Source organism: Meles meles, chromosome 3 (genome assembly GCF_922984935.1).
Source record: "Meles meles chromosome 3, mMelMel3.1 paternal haplotype, whole genome shotgun sequence".
NCBI classification, from domain to species: domain Eukaryota; kingdom Metazoa; phylum Chordata; class Mammalia; order Carnivora; family Mustelidae; genus Meles; species Meles meles.
Window position 1 is genome coordinate 96823677 of NC_060068.1, and position 21202 is coordinate 96844878.

At 41.9% G+C, this 21202-nt stretch overlaps 1 protein-coding gene across 3 annotated transcripts in view; it reads right to left on the bottom strand.

The window, feature by feature from the left end:
- The window catches only part of MAP3K1 (mitogen-activated protein kinase kinase kinase 1), an 80347-nt gene extending 63324 nt beyond the window's left edge, over window positions 1-17023 (bottom strand). Inside the window, exon 1 of one of the 3 annotated variants that reach the window (XM_045998637.1) lies at window positions 16542-17023. In XM_045998637.1, coding sequence (XP_045854593.1) covers window positions 16542-17023 — 482 coding nt within the window. Of the gene's footprint in view, window positions 1-15473; window positions 15845-15947; window positions 16418-16541 lie in introns of those variants that run through there. The other 2 variants (XM_045998638.1, XM_045998639.1) reach the window with 2 other exon arrangements.
- Window positions 17024-21202: the final 4179 nt, after the last annotated feature.

Sequence of the window (21202 nt, forward strand, 5' to 3'; positions counted from 1 at the left end):
AAAAAGTCCAAGGAGAGCTTTGCTTATTAGAGGTTACCCAAGGAATATACATCCTTATACAACTAAAGCTGAAGTAAAGAAAGACAATTTTTAACAGTATAGTTACCAAAAATTAGGCTTATTTTTTAAAAGATTTTATTTATTTGTCAGTGAGAGAAAGCACAAGCAGGGGGAGCAGCAGGAGGAGAGGGAAAAGCAGTTTCCCTGCCGAGCAGGGGTCTGATGTGGGGCTCAATTACATGATCCCGGGATCACGACCTGAGCCAAAGGCAGCCAGTTAACTAACTGAGCCACCCAGGTGCCTCCCAAAATTAGATTTAAAGTTATTTTCAAAATTCCGTTCTAACAGAATCTGTTAAACACAAATATGCTAACTACTCAGTCCTAATTTCTCTCCACTTTGCAAAATACTATTCTCCCAGTATAGTTATAGGCTTTAAAAAAGTAAGTATTGGGGCGCCTGGGTGGCTCAGTGGATTAAGCCGCTGCCTTCGGCTCAGATCATGATCTCAGGGTCCTGGGATCGAGCCCCGCATCAGGCTCTCTGCTCTGCGGGGAGCCTGCTTCCTCCTCTCTCTCTGCCTGCCTCTCTGCCTACTTGTGATCTCTCTCTCTGTCAAATAAATAAATAAAATCTTTAATAAAAAAAAAAAGTAAGTATTTTCTCATCATTTAATGTACTTAACAAACATGATTTCTTTTTTCTGAGCTTTCATCAATTCTCCTTTGTATTTCTCTTTAGAGCTGATATCCAGGTTTAAAATTCCAAGTCTGTAGTTCAAAAAACTAAATATTGTTTCAATAATTATTACTAAAGATATACATAAGAGGTAATTTTCAAATTAAGTTAGTGGAAAGTTGCTGGAACTTTAAAGGAACCAAGAGATTATGTAAGTCAACCTCTTCTTTTCACAGGTGAGAAAACCAAACCCAGGAGACCAGCCTTATGTCCTCACAAAATGATGAGATCCCTGATCTATGTAGTACCAATGATATGCTTTATCCCTCAACACAGAGTTTTGAAAGTTGTGTTTTCTATTATTTTAGCAAATAATTTCAAAATAATGAGAAAATAAACTGCTCTCAAGATGATGTATAATTTATACACACTACTTTTGCTAAACTAATGGCAACTGGTAAGGTAACCTTGAGTCTCTTAATTTCATCCTCATCTATACAAAGTATTAATTAGTGAGTCTTCATAGTTACTTGCAGTGAAATTATGGACAGTCAATGTTTACTGAGTAGTCTTCTGGGTCAAGAATCATGCTTCATTATCTCATCTAATCACTCCACTCACACCATTTTTGAGGTAGGACATTTGAAGTTCAGAGTAAGTTACTTGCCCAAAGTCCAGCAGTATTAAGTCGGTAACAGGCCTGGCTCTCAGGATGCAGGTTCCCAATCACTACACTGAGCCATCTCCAAAATATAAAGTGCAGTTCCAAAACCACATTCAGGATCAAAGTGGATGGAATTTGTTTTACAGGAGAACACTTCCCAATCTGTGAACCTCTGAAACTGTGGGAGCTGTTGGCAGTGCAAAGAGCCACAGCTCCCAAGACCTGTGGCTGCAGACTATCTCGCACCAGCTCTGATGTAACTCCTTTGGGCCTCCTAACCCAATTCCCAGCAACCTGTGATTACCTGTCAAACTACAAAAGCTTTTTATTTTGTCCTAAACACAAAGATCTAAGGACCGGCCAGTGGGAGCAGTAAGGAAGCAGAGAGGATGACTCTCTGGACAGAGACAGAAATCTTGTCCCCAGCTTCATTCCTGAGGCCCATTTACACCCTGCTCTCCACCCAGACAGAGCTATCTGAATTATACTTGCAGTTCTCCATATCAGCAGAGATGGCCTGCCCTCCCAACCCCTGCCACCCCAGCCATGAAACCTTCCTGCAAGGCCCTTTCACCTGCTTAACAACTCCGCATTCTTTGGGACTTGCCACCGACTTTCCATTTCCCAGAATACCCTCCCTATACCCGCCTCACTCCCAGCTGACTAAGGCCTGCACACTCCTTGTCACCAGTACACTGTTACCTTGTTAAAGTCCTTCATACCTAGGCTTCATCCCTGCTGGGTTCCTAGCACCTTGGTGCCTGGCTCACAGCAGTCACTCAAAGTGCTACTGAAGGCACGGGCAATGGCGCCGTCGGGGGGGTAAGAGCACTGGCAATGGTCATTTGCCCTGGCATGTTTACTACTCTGCCCTTTGGGTTCTCTACAGAGAGTACAGACCAGACAAAAAGAGATTTCAAGAGATCCCACAACTGACATGCCTATCTTCTATAGCCCATCAGCTTCCTGGAACCTTGCCTGAGGAGGCCAGGAAGCCAATATAAACCTTGTGATGATGTGCCCATGACACAGTCAAACCCTGTGCTTGCAGCATTTGAGCACATTTGTTCTCTGACTGGAGATGGTCTTGGATTATTTTCAAAGACAGCAATACGTTGTGTGGCACCAAAATATTTTCCTTATATTGCACCTTTGAAATTTTAGTATAAATAGAAAAATCTGACTCATTTTATAATAATATGTACTTTACAAACAACTCTGTAAACACTATTGTTCAGTGAAACATGACCATGTATATGCAGTGACAGAGGCAAAACCCAAGAGGCTTAAAAGTGGCAAATCTAACTCAGATACTGAAGAACTCAAAACCAAAGAGTTCAGCAGAATTCCCAATACAGTAATGACTTCTGCAAATAGCCACATTTATATTTAGTAAAATGCCAATAATTCTTTACTGCAAAGAGAATAAAAACATATTTAAAAACATCTCACAATGGAAATAAAATGAGTATTCCAGATAGGGGAAAGGGCACACTGAGAAAAAAGAGGGGCAAGCTGAGAAAACAGTAATATGAGCATGAATGAACATGGATGAACACGGATGTCTGGAGGAGGATGCCCTGAAAGGGGAGTGAAGAGGGGAGCAGAACTGGTCACCAGAGGCTTCTGAGCTACAATAAGGAGTCTGGACTTCATTCAGAGGATGAAGGAAAGTTTCGTGGACAGAAGTGTTATGGTCCGACCTGCAATGTAGAAGCCCCACTCTAACCGCAGTGTAGGGAAAAGACAGGAAGACATGTCTGAAAGCAGTACGAGGGTACAAAGGTACGAAGAAAGCTTTCCAAGAACTGGGATGAGGTGACAGAGGCATGACCCTGCATTAGCAGCTATGGTGTAGATTCCAAAGCCAGCAGAGAACCGGGAACACTAGAACTGGAGACTGCCTGGATGCTGAGGCTGAGAAAGCCAGCAGAGTAAGACCACAGTAATTAGGGGGATGGTGGCAGGAATTAACAGGCATCCCAAACAACCTGGAGATCTGAGGGAGAGGATGGGAAGGCTGGGGAGGACAGAGATTCAGTATGGACTGGTGGGAACTGCAGTGCCCTCCAGAGCTATACCTTCGAGAAAAATTAACCGGGAGGCACTTGGACGCAGGGTTTTGCCACTGAAGCTAAGACATTTCAAGAACCGAAATATCAGTGAGTCAGCAAACATATAGTTAATAATCTCATGATATATTCTTTCTCTTTAGTCAATGACTTTCTTTTAATTTTTGTACAAAACTTGAAATGTGGCTATTCAGGAGTTTAGGCTCCTGGTTTTAAGAAAAGGATCTGGAATAAAGAAATCTATTTGTGTGGGGTGCCTGGGTAGCTCAGTTGTTAAGCGTCTGCCTTTAGCTCAGATCATGATCCCAGGGTCCTGGGATCAAACCCCATATCGGGCTATCTGCTCGGTGGGAAGCCTGCTTCTCCCTCTCCGACTTCCTCTGCTGTGTTCCCTCTCTTGCTGTGTCTCTCTGTCAAATAAATAAATAAAATCTTTATTAAAAAAAAAAAGAAATGCATGTGGGAACTTCTAAATGCTTGAAAATTTAGTGTATGATAAAGGGGATATTTTTTTGTCAATTCACAGTGCCAGAACACCTAGTCATTTGGAAAAAATAAAGTTAGAGCCCTCTGCACCCCTTAAACTTCAGATGTATCAGAGGTTAAAGTATTTCTTTTAAATACATAAAATTAGGGGTGCCTGAGTGGCTTAGTTGATTAAGTGTCCAACTCTTGGTTTGCGATCAGGTTGTGATCTCAGGGTTGTGAGATCGAGCCCTGCATCAGGCTCCATGCTCAGTGTGGAGTCTGCTTTAGATTCTCTCTCCCTCTCCCTCCACCCTGCATGTGCTATCTCTCCACTCAAATAAATACATATAAATATATTTTTAAATACATAAAAATATTAGAAAATCTTGAATTGTGATAATTCTGCAATGGAGAAATAATAATAGCTATTACTTATACAGGGTTTCCCATTCATGAAGCACTGTTTGAAGAACTATACAAAGATGCAGTCTTTGCAACAACTATGAAGCAGTATCTTCATATCACAGTTAAGAAAACTGAAGTGAGGGGCGCCTGGGTTGCTGAGTGAGTTAAAGCCTCTGCCTTCGGCTCAGGTCATGATCCCGGGTCCTGGGATCGAGCCCCGCATCGGGCTCTCTGCTCCACAGGGAGCCTGCTTCCTCCTCTCTCTCTCTCTGCCTGCTTCTCTGCCTACTTGTGATCTCTGTCTGTCACATAAATAAATAAAATATTTAAAAAAAAAAAAAAAGAAAGAAAACTGAAGTGAACTGCCTGGTTACCCTACCTGATAGTGGGGAAACTCTGATTAGAATTCACATGTCTGTACTCTTAGATACTATGCAGCACTGCACCTCTAGGCCATTCTATAAGACCTAAACAGAAATAATGAAAGTGAACTGAAATTTGAAAAAATAATTAAAGCTTCTTTATGGAAAAATACTGTAACTGAAATTCATAACTCATAACAGAAATGGAGGAAAACAAATGTAATATATCTCAGAGCTAAAATTCTAATATACCAAGGACGATTACAAACCAGTAAGAAAAAAATGAACAATTCTTACCCTTGTGTGAAAGGATATATACAAAAAAATATGAAACTGATGATAAACAGGACAAATTGTACAATGATGCTAAAAAGCTAACAAACATAAATTAGAATAAGAAACCATCTTTCATCCACCAAACTGGCAAAAAATGAAAAAGACTATTGATATGCAATGCTGGCCAAAATGTGGGGCCATGGGCACTCTCACATGCTATAAAGTAAATATAAACTACAGTGTTTGACAGGGCACTTCAGCTACAGAGTCAAATTTTAAATAAGCATGTCCTTTGACTCAGCAATTCCACTTCTGAATATTTTACAGCACTACAAGCACAAATTTATGAAAATGTATATACAATGGTAGTCACTGAAGCTTAATGTACAAATCCAAAAACAAACTATATAAATGTCTAAAAACAGGAAACTGGCTAAGGTGACATACATAAGATGGAGTATTATTCAGTCATTAAAAGGCTCTGTGTTTATCATGATAACAAAATACTGTCAAGAAAAAAGCAAAGGATAGTCTACAATGTACAGTCCTTTTTGTTAAATGATAAAGATACAATTTTTTAAAAATAAATTGTTCTGTTGCTTTCAAAAGGATTATATAAGAATTTTATTAATGAAGTTTAATACTATCAATTCTGAATCCCAGAAACACTAGGAACTCATACAACAGCCTGGAGATGTCAGTGTACCAGAGTAACTGAAACATATTTTCAAAATTCAAACACTAGGGGCGCCTGGGTGGCTCAGTGGGTTAAGCCGCTGCCTTCGGCTCAGGTCATGATCTCAGGGTCCTGGGATCGAGTCCCGCATTGGGCTCTCTGCTCAGCGGGGAGCCTGCTTCCCTCTCTCTCTCTCTCTGCCTGCCTCTCTGCCTTGTTGTGATTTCTCTCTGTCAAATAAATAAATAAAATCTTTAAAAAAAAAAAATTCAAACACTAAAACTTTTTCAGGAAACTTAGTATCTACATTAATCTGTCACATCTTTTATAAAATCTAAGTTTCAATAAATACACAAAAAGAATTTAAGAATACTAACACAAACCCAAAAATAAGAGATGTAGCCAATTTATTATCTTGAAGGAGAAAAAAGAAATGTGAAATATCTGTTCCAAAACACTTATCATCTTAGCGCATACAGACGTGAAGAATGTTTTTGCAAGTAATTAAACCAAAAACCTTACAGTCATTAACTAAATTGATCAATGTTACAGAGTTGGAGCTTACTGCCTTACTCTTCACAGCCACACTAGGATAAAGGTCAGTGTATACCCAGGGTGGTGATTAATAAGTATCCTAAGGAAACTACAGGGTGTAAAATGCCTCAGGCCAAGAAATAAAGCAAAAAAGATTTTCCCATACAGACAATCCACATGGCATTTCTAATGAGTACCCTCCAATTTTACGCAATTCTAAAGAACACTTCATTTATTCAGTATCATCAAGGCCATAGGACTATCTCTTCTAGGTAACTTAGAAGCTTACCACTTTAAGGATCAAAATACTTTCTCCAACTATCTTGAATGGAAATCTTGCTTAAAATATAATAAGCCTTCTAGCTCAGTGAGTAGACAGAAACAAAACCTTGTAATAATGAGCCACACTCGCCATTATGAAAACAATCCTGATCACACTCATTCTATCTACATAAGGAAATTGGTACTCAAAATGTAATGTGGAAAGTTCTGCCATTTAATAAATTTATAATCTGAGAAGCTATCCAGATATGTGGAAATGAATGTTCTCACACCAGGTGTCCCCTGACACCAAGGCTATGATGTCCTCTTCTCCCTCCCTCTCTCCTCTTACCGTCAAGTTTCTCTCTATACTGCTGCCATCAAAGAACCTGTCTCTTCCTCATACTGCTAGTCTAATTGGCTGCTTTTGACTGCAGTGTGTTGGGGATACCAAATGGATAAGACTACAAGAATAATATCTGAAATAAGTGTCAGTGAATTCTGAGCCAATGCCCTTGAACTTTTGTTAAGCATAAAATCAAAGAACTTCAAAGGACAGATTTTGTTACAGGCCCTCTGGCAGCTGAGAGCCTTTTTTCCTTACTTCTTAGTGCTAAACCATGTTCTAGATAAGGCAGGCTGTAGGATTTAATTACCACCAGTAAACTTTAAAGTGTTTTCTGTTACGTGGGCTCTTGGTTCCTAAGATTTCATACAGTATTTGCTTAGCAGATCTTTTCTTCAATGCAAACGTGAACGTCTATTTACTCTAAGATGAATTAATAACAAATTAAAAATTTTTGCATGACAGTAGGGTTATTGGGACAAGAACTCCAGTAGTAGTATTTTAAGTTTACATTATAAGTACTTGAAAGAGGAACAATTACATTAATGCATAACACCTTTTTGAGTATACTTATACTTAAGATGTAAATACACTCAAAAAATAAATACTCAAGGGACAAGAATTCTAAAATGGCATCTTAAGTTTACATAACATTCTGAGAATTTGAAAAAATGAGCCATTGCATTAATGCATGACACCTTTATGTGTATATTTATGTATATATGAATATGAACATGATTACAGATATCATATATACATAAATATACATACACACCCATTTTCACCTCCCTAGTAAGTGCAAAAGAATTACATATAGTAAACTCTTCCAACCTATAGCAGATTATCACACAGTATCGCAGTCTCCCCTTATCCACTCAAGACACACTGCAAGACCCCAGGTGATGCCTGAAATCACAGACAGTTCTGAACCCTATATACACAATGTGTTTTCCTATACATACATACATACGATAAAGTTTAATTAATTATAGGCACAGTAAAAGAGTAACAATAACTGAAAAAATAGAACAATTATTGCAATATATTTTTAAGAAGTTATATGAACGTGGTCTCTCTCAAAATCTTACTGTACTGGTCTCTCAAAATCTTACTGCACTATACTCACCCTTCTTGTGATGATGTAACATGATAACATGACTACACAATGACATGAAGTGAATGACGTAGGCATTGTGATGAAGCATTAAGCTACCAGTGAGTTTCTGATGACAGTATCAAGAGGAGGATCATCTGCTTTCAGACCGTGACTGACTGCAGGTAACTAAAGCCTCAGAAAGTGAAACCATGTAAAGGGGAGGCAGGGACTACTATATAGCTATTTCCTCCATGCCACATTAAGCTGTCCTACCTCACTCAAGGCACCTGGTGTGTCTTATAGTCCGGATACCTCCCAAAGAATCTATCACAAACCGAAAATTAGGACATACCAATCATCTAGGCTTTTGCTGTTTAATCCTGTCTCAGCTAGGTCCTAGACAAGTCTAACCAAAGGTGAAGAACAAACGATCTATGAGGTTGAGCTTGTCATGTCATTATTATCCTTACTCATTTATTCCACAAATATTTACCAACAGGCTACTCTGGGCCAGGCATTTTGCTAGGTGCTGGGTTGCTATCCAGCCACAGGCACTGCCCACTCAGGTCTTAAAGTCTTCTGGAGAAGACAGTCATTTATCAGATGAGAACAAATGTAAAATCACAACACGGAGAGTAAGGACACTGTGCTATGAAGCCAGTCTGGGAGATGAGGGAAGAAAAGCTTCCCTGAGGAACTAACAGTGAGCTAAGATTTGAACAATGAAGTGCTGACTTGGGACTGGGGAAAGTGTTCCCGGCAGAGGGAGCATGCAGTGCATGCCAAGGCCTGATGGCAGGAGGTAGTGTGCTGAGTTTAAGGAAATGAAAGAAGGCACTCTTGCAGAGAACAAGGGCAAGTGTGATCTGAGATGGGCCCAGAGAGGCACGCAGGGGCCAGACAGGGCAGGGACTGGGTAGGGCATGTTAAGGATTCTCTGGTCTTTAACCAAAGGGCAAGCTTTAGGAAGATTTTAGACTTAATCTTATTTGCATTTCTAGAGGAACATTGTTATAATCGGACTAACACTTTATTTTATTTTATTTTTATTTATTTGACAGAGAGAGAAATCACAAGTAGGCAGAGAGGCAGGCAGAGAAAGAGAGAGGGAAGCAGACTCCCTGCTGAGCAGAAAGCCCGATGAGGGGACCATGACCTGAGCTGAAGGCAGAGGCTTAACCCACTGAGCCACCCAGGTGCCCCCAGACTAACACTTTAAAATGATCACTCTGGCCATATAATATGGAGGACAGACTGGAAGGGAGAAAGCAGGAGACAGGGAACAAGTCTGGAGGCTACTACATTAGTTCAAGAAAGAGATCATGCAAGCCTGGCTAGGGATGCGGCAACAGGTCAAATCCCTAGCCTCTGATGGTAGACTAAATACAAGGAGTGCTCGAGGGTAACGCCTAGGTTCTGGTTCTGCCATTTCAAGAGCAAAGAATACATAGTAGGACAAAGTACAGGGAAAACCCTGAATTTGATTTTAGATATCTGAGTATGGCTATGTCACACAGACAGGTGCAAGTCTGGAGTTTAGGAGAAGTCATGGCTAGGAAAACAAATTCTGCAATCACTTGTGAATGGTCAATAACTATCTAAAGGCATTAATGGTGGGAATGGAGAAGACAGAATGACAAAAGCCCTGGGATCACCCTAAGGATCTCTTAATATTTACGTTCAAGTGGGTGATGATGGGCCACTAAAGAAAAACTGCCAAGGTCAAAAAGAAGATCAGGAGGAGTGCCTGGGTCGCTCAGTCAGTTAAGTGTCTGCCTTCAGCTCAGGTCATGATCCCAGAGTACTGAGATCAAATCCTGCATTGGGCTCCCTGCTCAGCGGGAAGCCTGCTTCTCCCTCTCCTCCCTGCTTCTGCTCTATCTCACTATCTCTGTCTGTCTCTCAAATAAAAAATAAATAAAATCTTAAAAAAAAAAAAGAAAGAAAATCAGGAGAATTACCCATTAGCCCAAATAACTAGTCATTTCAAATATCAGAAACTCAGTTTAAGCATGGCTCTAATTAATATGAAACGATACTTAGCTATTAAACTAAGTATTTTAAGTTTTATGTTATATAAAAGCAGTCAATATTATCAACCACTGATTGCTAAATACCACCTACTACAACTATGTATCAGCATAAGAAACAGATCTTGCCTTCAAAACTTGCCTGAAACTAGACCATGGTTAAAATCACATCAGAGTCAATTATTGTAATCTTCAGATACAGTAATTTAAAAATTACCACTTCAGGAAAATTAATTCATCCTAACATCCATGGGTGTACCTAATATCCATGGGTGTCAGACACGAGGCACTAGGCAGTGGTATAAATAGTAAAACGGAGTTCCTCGTTTGTTAACAACTGGTATTCAGTATTAGAATGCTGTAGGAACAGTTGAAGATTTGATAATGTATCAGTTAAATGACTATTTAGGCAATAACAAAAGGTAATGATCATGTCTATTTGTGAAGAGTAAAGTCTCCACCCAATATCTACTATCTCCTTACTCTATATACACTCACCATCACTATACTTTCATGTGATAAACTTAGTTAATGCACAAACTACAGCACTGTGTAAGCTTCTTCCAGTCTTCAAGAGGTCTGATGTCTCTTTAATAATTCCTGGGTGTCAGACTGTACTCAGAAAAATATGCTTGGTGGGTATTAATAACTTAACAGTTATTGGTACTCTATGACATCTCAATCTATTAAACCAAACTAACCAGACTGGTATTCCAAAGGACTCAATCATTAACAATACAGAACTCCCTTCCATATTAAACATACCTAAACCAACTGTGACATGCCATACAGTAAATGAAGATAAGTATTTTTTTATTATCTTACACTCAAGAGCATATGTGACATTTCCTAATGTTTTCTTTCCTCCTTTTTTTTTTTTTTTAAGATTTTATTTATTTATTTGTCAGAGAGGGAGAGCCAAGCAGAGGGAGCAGCAGGCAGAGGGAGAAGCAGCCACCCAGGCATCCCCTAACATTGTTTTCTTAACTAGCAGAGTTGCTGTTACTAAAAATAAAGACTAAATTTTAAAACCACCCTTGGTATGTGTTGAGTTTCTTGCTCTCCATACCTCCTTTTAATGTTCTCTTTCAAGAAAGGAAAAAAAAAATCACATTTGAACTTGCAGTTCTGTACATATTCCTCTTAAGAGTGTAGACAGAAATTGTTTGAAACTAATCTATATCTAGATTCCTTTTTCCATTACTCTGGAAATGGAAAAACTACAGCCTATACCTGTCCTAAGAAAGGCAAAAGAGACCAAAGGAAAGGAGCCAAAACTATGAGAACAAATATACAAGCACAAAGAACAAAGCCACCACCCTTACTAACCTGGAAGGCCAGTTAATTCTTCACTAAGTTAGGAAGACACCACTGTTTTCACTACAGGACTACAGTGTGAAAGGCTGTGCATGAGACTCAAAGCACTAGTTTTTTTTTTAATATATATATTTTTAAAGATTTTATTTATTTATTTCTTTGTGAGAGAGAGAGAGAGAGAGAGTGAGACAGCGAGCGAGCACAGGCAGACTGAGTGGCAGAGGGAGAAGCAGGCTCCCTGCAGAGCAAGGAGCCTGATGTGGGATTCAATCCCAGGATGCTGGGATCATACCTGAGCCGAAGGCAGCTGCTTAACCAACTGTGCCACCCAGGCGTCCCTCAAAGCACTAGTTTTTAAACTGGGAATCTCTCTGTATTTCCGTCTCTCTTAAAGCATTTAATATAGTACTGTTAAATATGTTCATACTAGACCCTACCAAAAGAAACAGCAGCCATGCATCAGTGATCTTTTTCTCTACCTCTCAGACCATCATCATAGAGAGATTCGTAAACCTTGGATGAATGAAATAAAAAACAAAGGAGCAAGGTACCACTATACTGGAACAGCTTGTTTCCATGTGTGATGATTAAGATTCATGAGTAATGTTAATTTTACCTTATTTCCCTCCACTTATAATAAAGCACAAATAAAAAAAAAAATCTAACACTCAGCCTGAATCAATTATTCTCCTTGCCTAACACAATAAGGTAATTTAAGTACAGTCTACTTGTATTACACATACAAGGCCAAGTTATAGAAAGCTATGCAGTATATACATGTAAAGAAACAAATATATTGGCAATGGCACTGGGCAGAGACCTATCTATTATGTTTATTATGAGTCCTGCAGAGCAAATTCGTCCTAAAAAATCAACAATTAATTATTAATTTGGAAAAATAATACCAGCACAGATGGTAGAAAGAAATGAATTATGGAGTCAGACAGACATAGCTCTGTCTTCTAGTTATGTGACCACAGGGCTTTAGCATCACAAATGAGTTTACCTCTCTTGAAAACAGAATTATAATATTGGCCTTGGAGGGCTGTAGTGATAATGAAATGAGATACTACATATAACTGGCCTAACCTGCAGAAGGCAAGAAAGGTGACTACATAAAAGGAATCCAAACATATCTGTATACTCAATGAACATATTTTAGCCAGGGCTAAAATCCTCTTATAATCTTGCTATAAGAAGAGCACCTGACTAATCTCATTGTTTTGCAACATTTACTTTAATTCTGTTCCTGATGACTTCTTTCATGTTTAAAAATGTTCTTAAAATGGGGCGCCTAGGTGGCTCAGTGGGTTAAAGCCTCTGCCTTCGGCTCAGGTCATGATCTCTGGGTCCTGGGATGGAGTCCTGTATCAGGCTTTCTGTTCAGCGGGGAGCCTGCTTCCCCCCTTTCTCTCTGCCTGCCTCTCTGCCTGATTGTGATCTCTCTCTCTGTCAAATAAATAAATAAAATCTTTAAAAAAGTTCTTAAATTCTTTGTTAATGACAACTTGGGTCTGTTCCTAAAACTGCACATTTCATGTTAATCTTCTATCCATTTTTATTTTTAAGTAGCTCTAACTTTTGACTTGGAATATAAAAAGAGGCAAGGACTGAGGAAAACCAACAAGTCTAAGGAATATACTTGGTATATCTAATATAAGCAAAGTATTCTCCAGGTCAGAGGTGCAATATATGCAATATAGCGTAGTTCTTCAGCAGCCTATGGAGACCATTACTTTTCCATGCCATGTTTTCTACTGCCTCCTTTACAGAGAGTAACTCTCAACCCAAGAAAATGGGTTAACAAATGCAAAAACTGTGCTTTCTCAGAGTACTTCTGAATGCTCCATATTTTCCCTCAGGGGAATCCATTCACCATTAACTGCTTTGCCACCCCATTATTTCTTCTTCTGGAATGCTTACAGCCAGAGTCAAAGACTGATGAGCAGACAGCCTAGGCAAGCTGTAGCTGGTTATTTTGCTCTCCTGAAAACAAAGAACACTCCTTTCTTTACATGTTTTGAAATCTTCAAGTCAGTAAGTCAATGGCCATTTTTAAGACATGCAACATATGTTTGAGGTGCTACAGAAGACGGGAAAGAGTATCAATGAACAGGGCTACTTCCTGGTTTTTGTATCTAACAAAATGGAGTTATTATAGTGTATTGGAAATCATACATTAAGGAATGTTGGTTAACCAGTCACCCTTGCCAAAATCAGATATGAAAAGAAAACAAAAGTTGGCAACAACTACAGCTCTGATATTTTTCTTTCAGAATTACATTTAATAAGGTTAAATATAATAAAGAATGCATTAATGTTCCTACCTGATTTAAAACAGAATCTGTAGAAAATTCATAACTATAAAACTTACAAATTCATGTAACCTAAGTTATGTAATTTTTTCTATTGTTTCATAAAATCACGAATTTAACTTTTTACAACTTATTTTTAGGTAATAATGTTCCTATATCTCCTCTAGTAAAACGTCACTAAACTGTATTTTTAACCTAGCAGCTTCTAAAGGAAGTGAAAGCTGAAGGCTATATGAGGATATAAAAGCAGCCTATGAAATGGTTTTAGTTTTAAACAAAAACTAACATTAACAAGTACAGCATATCTTGTTCTTTCATGGGGCCAGCAAATTGATAGTTAGGGATTTTTTAAGTTACAAAAATAGGATAGAGTAATTATATCTACCAAACACAACAGCCTTTTCAATGGAAAGCAACACCGTAATTTTTCTTCAAAAATAATAGGTAGGAAAAAAGTTCCTAATTCCATAATATAAGTTAAGATTCCAAACCCTTGGGCGCCACTTACAGGCACAAAACTTTTCATTGATTTCAATTATTACTCTAAAGGCGAGGGACAGACAGAAAATCTTTTATTTTTAATGAGTATGACTTGCACAATTTATATTTCACAAATATGTTTTCCATATTTTCAGTTTCTACATCCAAAGAGCAAAAAAACTGAAGGAAATTCTGAAATTAAAAATCATAGAATTCTCTTTTAAAAATCCAAAAGATCTTTAGACAGAAGGGAACTCCAGACCCATACAACTACTGGAACACAAAAATACTTCAAAATCTCAATGCCATTATTTTCCTCAAGAAAGTACAAATAAAATTACTGTCAAAAAAGTAAAATATAAAGTTCACTGAATTCTTTTTAGTCAGTGTTTATACCAATAGATGCAAATGAATTTCAACCCCACAGACAAGGAAGTGGAAGGAAAATCACTATTTTCAAATTGAGGAAATCAACATTTTACTATAAATGAAGTCTGTAGGTATTATATTTGGGGTGAACAAACAGCATTCTGGCTAGTGAAATTCATTCTTTAAAAATGATTATGCTGATTAGTTCATTATTTCATACACTGCAATACAATCCACTCCTTCAACAAAGAATGCAAAAACACCTACCTTACAACATGCAAAAATTAAACATGGGTTAGTCAGTTCCTGAATTCTGCCTCCACCTTAGTCCTCTTATTTTGTATGGAAGCAACTCTAAACAACTTCTATAATTATTTTTACAGTGGTCGCTCCTCTACTATATTCATAGCTTATTAAAAGGACTAGAATGCTGACACTAAGTTATTTACTGTATTCAAAAAGCTGCTCTCATAAGAACAGACAAAATTAACTTCTAAAATTAAGGTTTAATATTTTTATATGGAGCTCATTTGTAGTACCAACTGTCTTCAAAGAATTAGTCTAGTGAGGTTTTAAATCCAATCTTCACAGAAGCAGGAAGGTGTACAGAAACCTAGCTCTTGTTACACAAAGTTATATTTACAAGTGCACACAGAAAACTATCACAGTCACAAATCTCCTTTCCTCTCAAGACTGCCATGGCAGTGTTGACCAAAATCTTTAGGGTTTTGTGGGGAGTGCAACTTCCTGGTAATAAATGAACAGTGGTTTTAAATAAACAAAAATTTAAGCTCAAAAAAGTGCCAAAGCCCTTTAGATAATTAACCCAAACCAAGCATTCCTACTGTCAAAGTCGTCTCACAAGGGGAACAAATATAAGACACAGTCTTTAAAATACCCAGAATAAAGGTCAGGAAAGTCTACGAGGCAACGGTTAACTATCAGAAAAACATTTCCAGCAACTCAAAATACTCATCAAGACTATGCTGTGCAAACACTAGTCAGATTTCCTAAAAAGAAGGATTACGACTGTCACACTTAAAGAATTTCCTTTAACATAAAGATTTCCAGTTGCCAAAAAAGGGTCAGGCTGAGAACGGCTGGTCTGTTACCTTACACGTACAGTAATGCACAGGCATGTAGGACTCTCTGAGCCGAAGTCCACTGCACTGTGGTCCCTGGAATCCCTCAGCCGGCGGGTAGCCCGCGCAGCTAGCTGCACGGAGCAGCAAGCACCGCACCCCTGCCACGGTCCCCAGCCACGCCGGAGAGGCTGCGGGGAGCAGTCACCACTGCTTTGAAACTGAATGGCTGACACATCCGGTCCTGGCTCTTACACCACTCCGCCAAATGCAAACTTCAAAGGCCAAATTCAAACTCCAAACAGAAGTCACTCAAGTCTTAGTGGCGCTGTGCGCATTCCCAAGAACATGTGGAGCCCCTTGAGGGGCGCAGTGAGAGAACCCAAGTCCTAAAACATTACAAATCCCCGAGTTTGCAGCCCGTCCGCCCACACCGCTTTGACAGGCGTTACGAAGCCTTCCACCCCGAGCGCCCTGCGGTAGTGCTGCCTTCGGCCGATTCCCGGCCCGAGTACCTGACAAGGGGCTCTGCTGTCAAGGTCCGGTGTACCTCGCGGCGTTCTCCGCGCCCCAGCACCCCCACCCGGCCTAGGGCTGGGCTCCGCACCCACTCCGCCCCCTTTTTGACCACCGCCTGCCTGCAGGCTCGGGCCTCACCCCCAGCGATCCCGGGACTCTCTTCTGGGGGCGCCGCCGCTGGCTCTTGCCCGCCCCCCAGCCCAGTCCCGAGGGGAGCGCCAGGGTCCCAGCCGCGTCACCCCGGAGAGTCCCGATTCCGGGAGCCCCACAAAGCCTGCCCGAGGCCCCACACCTTATCTCCACGGGTCCCTGCAGCGCGGCTCGCGCGCCTGTCACATGTCTGCAAACAATAACAAACTCTCCGGCACGTCCCCGCCCCGGGTCCCCGTTCCGTCCCCCAAGCCAGGTCCGGGCCGCCGCCCGACGCCGGAGGGGTCAAAGGGGGTGCCCGAGGGCTCGAATCCCGGCGAGCCGCGCGCAGCCTTGCAGCGCGGAGCCCCGGGACGCAGTGCGCGGTGCCTGGGGTTCATTCATTGCCCTCGCCCGCCCGCCCCCCAAGTCCTCGCCGCGTTCCCGGCCGCGCTACTCACCCGGCGGGGGCCGCTGCAGGAGGCGGCTCGGCGGCGGGCGTCCGCTTCTCCCCGGGCTCGGCCACCGCGGGGCTCGGGGTGCCGCTGTCCTGGGCGGCCGCGGGCTCCAGAGGGTGGGCGCCGCCACGGTTCGTGACTCCGTGAGGCTGCGGCACCGCCACAGGCTGGAAACCGCTCCCGCCCGCCGCCGGGTCCGAGGGCTCCGGCGACGGAGAAGTGGAAGAGGACGACGGCGAGGCGGCGAGGAAGAGCGGCGGCTCCGGTAGCTGGTCCAGCTCCACACTCCGCACTTTGCGCAGCTGCCGCCGCCGCCAGTCAGCCCGCTCGCGGCCCCCGCTGCCCACCTCCCGCAGCAGTCCCGCGGCTGCCGCGGGCGCGCTGCTCGCCTTGAGAGCCCCTCCGCCGCCGCCCGCCTCGGGGCTCGCCGCCCCGGCGCCCGGGAATCCCGACGACGAGGCGCGATTCCCCGCCGCCGCCGCCATTTTCTCTCGCGGGCTACATTCGCTCGGCCCCTGCGAGGGAGGGAAGGGGCGGGGAGAGTGCAGGGGGAGGGCGGACCGTCGGGCGCTGCGCCGCCCGCGTAGGGCCGCCTGCGCCAACTGCGTGAACGGGCCCCGCCGGAGGCTTGGCCTGGACCGTCGGGCAGGCGCACCGGGTTCCGCTGGGCCGGGTATGGTGGGGCAGGGTGGGGAGCAGGTGGAAGGAGTAGGCTGTGCGCCCCGCGTCACGCACGGGCTGTCGAAATGGGCTGGGACGTAACCGCCGCAAAGGCGCCCTGGGCTTTGAGTGCTGCACTTGCCGGGCGCCAGGTAGTCCCGGGTTGCACCGGCGAGAGGAGGAGTTTCGGCGACAACAGCGTGCGGCTTCCTCTGCGCCGAAATCTCGGCCAGGCTCGTCGGGAGGTCGCCTAACAAGAGTTGCAGTTCGAATTTAGGTGTGTAGTGTGTTGAAGGGGATGCAAGCGAGAGGGTTGGCGGTCTGTCATTCTCACTGCCCTTTGCAGTGGGCGTCGGGGAACCCCGGCAAGGGCTAACCCTCCGCCCCCACTCCGCGCGGGAGGCGCAGGTGGCTCCCGGGGTTGTCGCCTGATGCAAAGCGAAAGAAACCCAATATTTGGCACATGTGCAGCCGCGGAGCTCCCCCCCTCCAAAGTTTTTTTTAAAAAACCCTTTTTCCTCTTGTCCTCCTCTCCCCCAACGCGAGCTACAAATACAACCTCAAGGTTTCCTGGGGTATCTTGTTCACAACCTGAAGTCACCGATTTGGGATATCCCTCTCACCTCCTTCTCCGCCCCCGCTAGATAGAGACTCGGAGGGGCGGAAGTCCTTTATTTTTATTTTTGACATCTTTATTTTTGACTCCGCTGTTTTTGGGAAAGGCAGCAGTATACAGGACCACAAAGAGCTTGTTAGGGGAAGGAACCTAGGCTCTGCCGGAAAGTCCTCGATAATGTCATTCTCGGCCAGGTTTTGGCCCTCCCTGAATCTGATGCCTCTGGCTGCACGTCCCTCTTTCCTGGCAGGGTCTGGCCACGGTCTGGGTTCCCTCCGCCCCTCCCCCCACCCCACCCCCGCCCTCTTCCGCAGTCCCGGAGTTGCCTAACCTGGCTTTCCGAACTGTTGTAGTCTTTGGGCAGGTCTCGGAGATAAGGAGCCTTGGAAGTGAAAGAGCACCATTTACATGTTAATGATTTTCGACCTTTCTTCTGACACGTAGAACTTCTGCGTGGCGTTTATTTCTCCCCTCCCTTCTTTTCCTGGAGCTGATTTGTCCGTGAGGGGAAACCTCCCACAACCCGGGACCTGTATCCCCAGATTCATTTTGTGAAACGTTGATTAAGACAAGGGGGTGGGTGGAAGGGGGAGGGTTCTTCAGGAACAGAAAGAGCGCGATCTTGTCAGTGTTCCTAGAATTACACGTTAAGTCAGTAGTCTACAAAATAATTCATTTGACTTCTTGGAACTAGATAAAATGGAAAATCTTCCCGAATATAAGTGTTAACCGAAAAAGGTGGTGGTGATATTCGAGGGATTTTAAAAATGTAACTGATTTTATATAAGCTCAATGTTTTGAAAACTGCTGCATCTGCCATAAGATAGTTACATTCAACGGTACAAATTTGGAAGTTTAGATAAATCTGTTAAAATTTAAAGTCTACATTTAGGCTATAATTATATAGTATTTTAATGGTTGCCAAGTATGTCATCTAAACTAAACACTAATCTCCCGGGTCTTCTAGGTTGCCACACCCACCAAATCCTAAATTAAAAAGGGTCAACTTTCCTCTTTCCTATTTAGATCGAAACACATAATCAGGTACCTATAAAGGAGAAAAGCAAGTGGATGCCCTTAGCCTTTCAAGATTGCTCCAATTTTGAAGTTTGGCCATAATAGCAAAGTAGAACAGGATTCCAGCAAAACTCCTTATTTGTACCAAATACAACACTGTCAACTAGCCCCAGTTCTCCACACCACCATGGAGAAACCCCAGTACTGGTCTTTTGCCTAGTTTTGATGCTTTAAGTCATTTTGCCCTTGATCTTTTATGTAAATGTTCAGCTGTCATTATGCATCTGTATACTAACAAATTGATTTTTTTTTTTGAGGGATAGAGAAATAATCAAAGGACATGCTTGACTGCAAAGGATGTTCTTCCTCTGCCATATGTTATACAAAGTCTCGTTTGAAGAGGAGTTAACTGGTGGGATTGCTACTGTAGTTTCTCCATCTTAAGCATGGTTAGGATTCTAGCACTGGTTTTGGTGCTATTGGATCCTGCTTTATGTTACTGCTCAAATGCATATCTTGAAGTGCCTTACTTTGATTTCTTTAATGGCATAAAGTAGACTTGTGTCTTTTCAAAGATTGCTTGTATACTGAAAATTCCAGTTACTATTCCCAAGCTCTTTAGTTCTATCCTTTCTTAGATACAAGCATTGCAATGATTACATTTATGCCATGACAACTTTACTAACCTTTATGCTAGTGCTTTACAGATCACTGCTTCTACACAGTGCTTCTGGGAATGGTCACATTTCAATTCCTACACACATTCATTTGGAGGATCTAGTTTAATACTGATGCATTTCTTGGTTGTGCATAAATATCGCTGACCTTAAAATGAACAGGTTCAGTATGTACTGCCAGAAATATTTCAGACTGTACATCATTCATCATGTATTTATTAAACACCTAGCACCTACTATGCTCATGCAAGGGTTTTTCCTCTTCTCTGGGATATTGTTTGTTGTTTTTCATATTTACAAAATTAGATGAAACATTCTTATCTGCATTTATTTTTATTAGGTATTTATCAGGCTGACTCTGAAGATTTCAGATTCGTGTGTGTGTGTGTGTGTGTGTGTGTGTGTGTGTTTTCATGCTTGTCTGTAAGATTTTTATGTCTTAGTCTTAGGTTGACAAAGAGTAGGAATGTGACCTGGAGAATGGGGCAAATGCATATATATATATATAAATAATACTTGCAGGAGAGTTGGGCTAGAATTTGGTTTTTCTATACTTTCCAGATACCATATTTCTAGGTGCTTCTATATGTTCTAGGTCAGGAAATCTTGTCATTTGTGGGGTAATTGACCCCCCTACAAGGGCACTGTAGGTGACATTATAGTAGAAAGTTTCTTAAGCAGGCTTCACTTAGCTGACTCATCCAGCAACATTCCCAGTGTGGTGTACAACTTGCAGAGGGATGCCAGAGGACAATGAATGCTCATGGTGCCTGTTAACTTCTCCCTCCAGGTGAATTGTGGGCCCCAAGAAAATATGTCCTACTTGTTCCCAAACCTGATTATACCTATTATAACTGTCCTTACAAAATTTAATTAAACACTATTAAATTATTAAATTAATAAAACAAGGGTATGTGATTGCAAAAAGAATGTTGTTCCAAAGAAAACTTAAATTTCAGTTTGGAAAATGAAAGAAGGTGAGACACTGAAAAAAGTCTCTACTGGGCATCTGGGTGGCTCAGTTGGTTAAGTGTCCAACTCTTGATTTTGGCTCAGGTCATGATCTCAGGGTCATGAAATCAAGCCCCTCGGGGGTCGGGATCCATATGCAGTAGGATGTCAGCTTGAGATTCTCTCTTTTCCTCACCCTCTTCCTTGCCCTTCTCAAATAATAGATAAATAAATCCTTAAACAAATCTCTATTAAATTAGTTGTGGATGGGATAACTGTAAAAGATTGGGAAAGCAAGTATCTATCAGTTCCCACTTTGCTTTAAAAAACTCAAAAAAAAATGTAGACAGTGAGATATGTGACAATGATACATGAAACTCTAAATAGCAAACGCACACTCAACAGACCAAGGTCCTACAGCCAAATACTGGTTAAAAAAAAACCCAAACCAGGGGCGCCTGGGTAGCTCAGTGGGTTAAGCCACTGCCTTCGGCTCAGGTCATGATCTCAGGGTCCTGGGATCGAGTCCCGCATCGGGCTCTCTGCTCAGCGGGGAGCCTGCTTCCCTCTCTCTCATTGTGCCTGCCTCTCTGCCTACTTGTGATCTCTCTCTGTCAAATAAATAAATAAAATATTTAAAAAAAAAAAAACCCCAAACCATACAAAACAAAACCCTTTTATTTATGTTTTAGGCTAAAATAAGATATTTAAGATATGTGTATCTTATAAAGATATGTAAACAT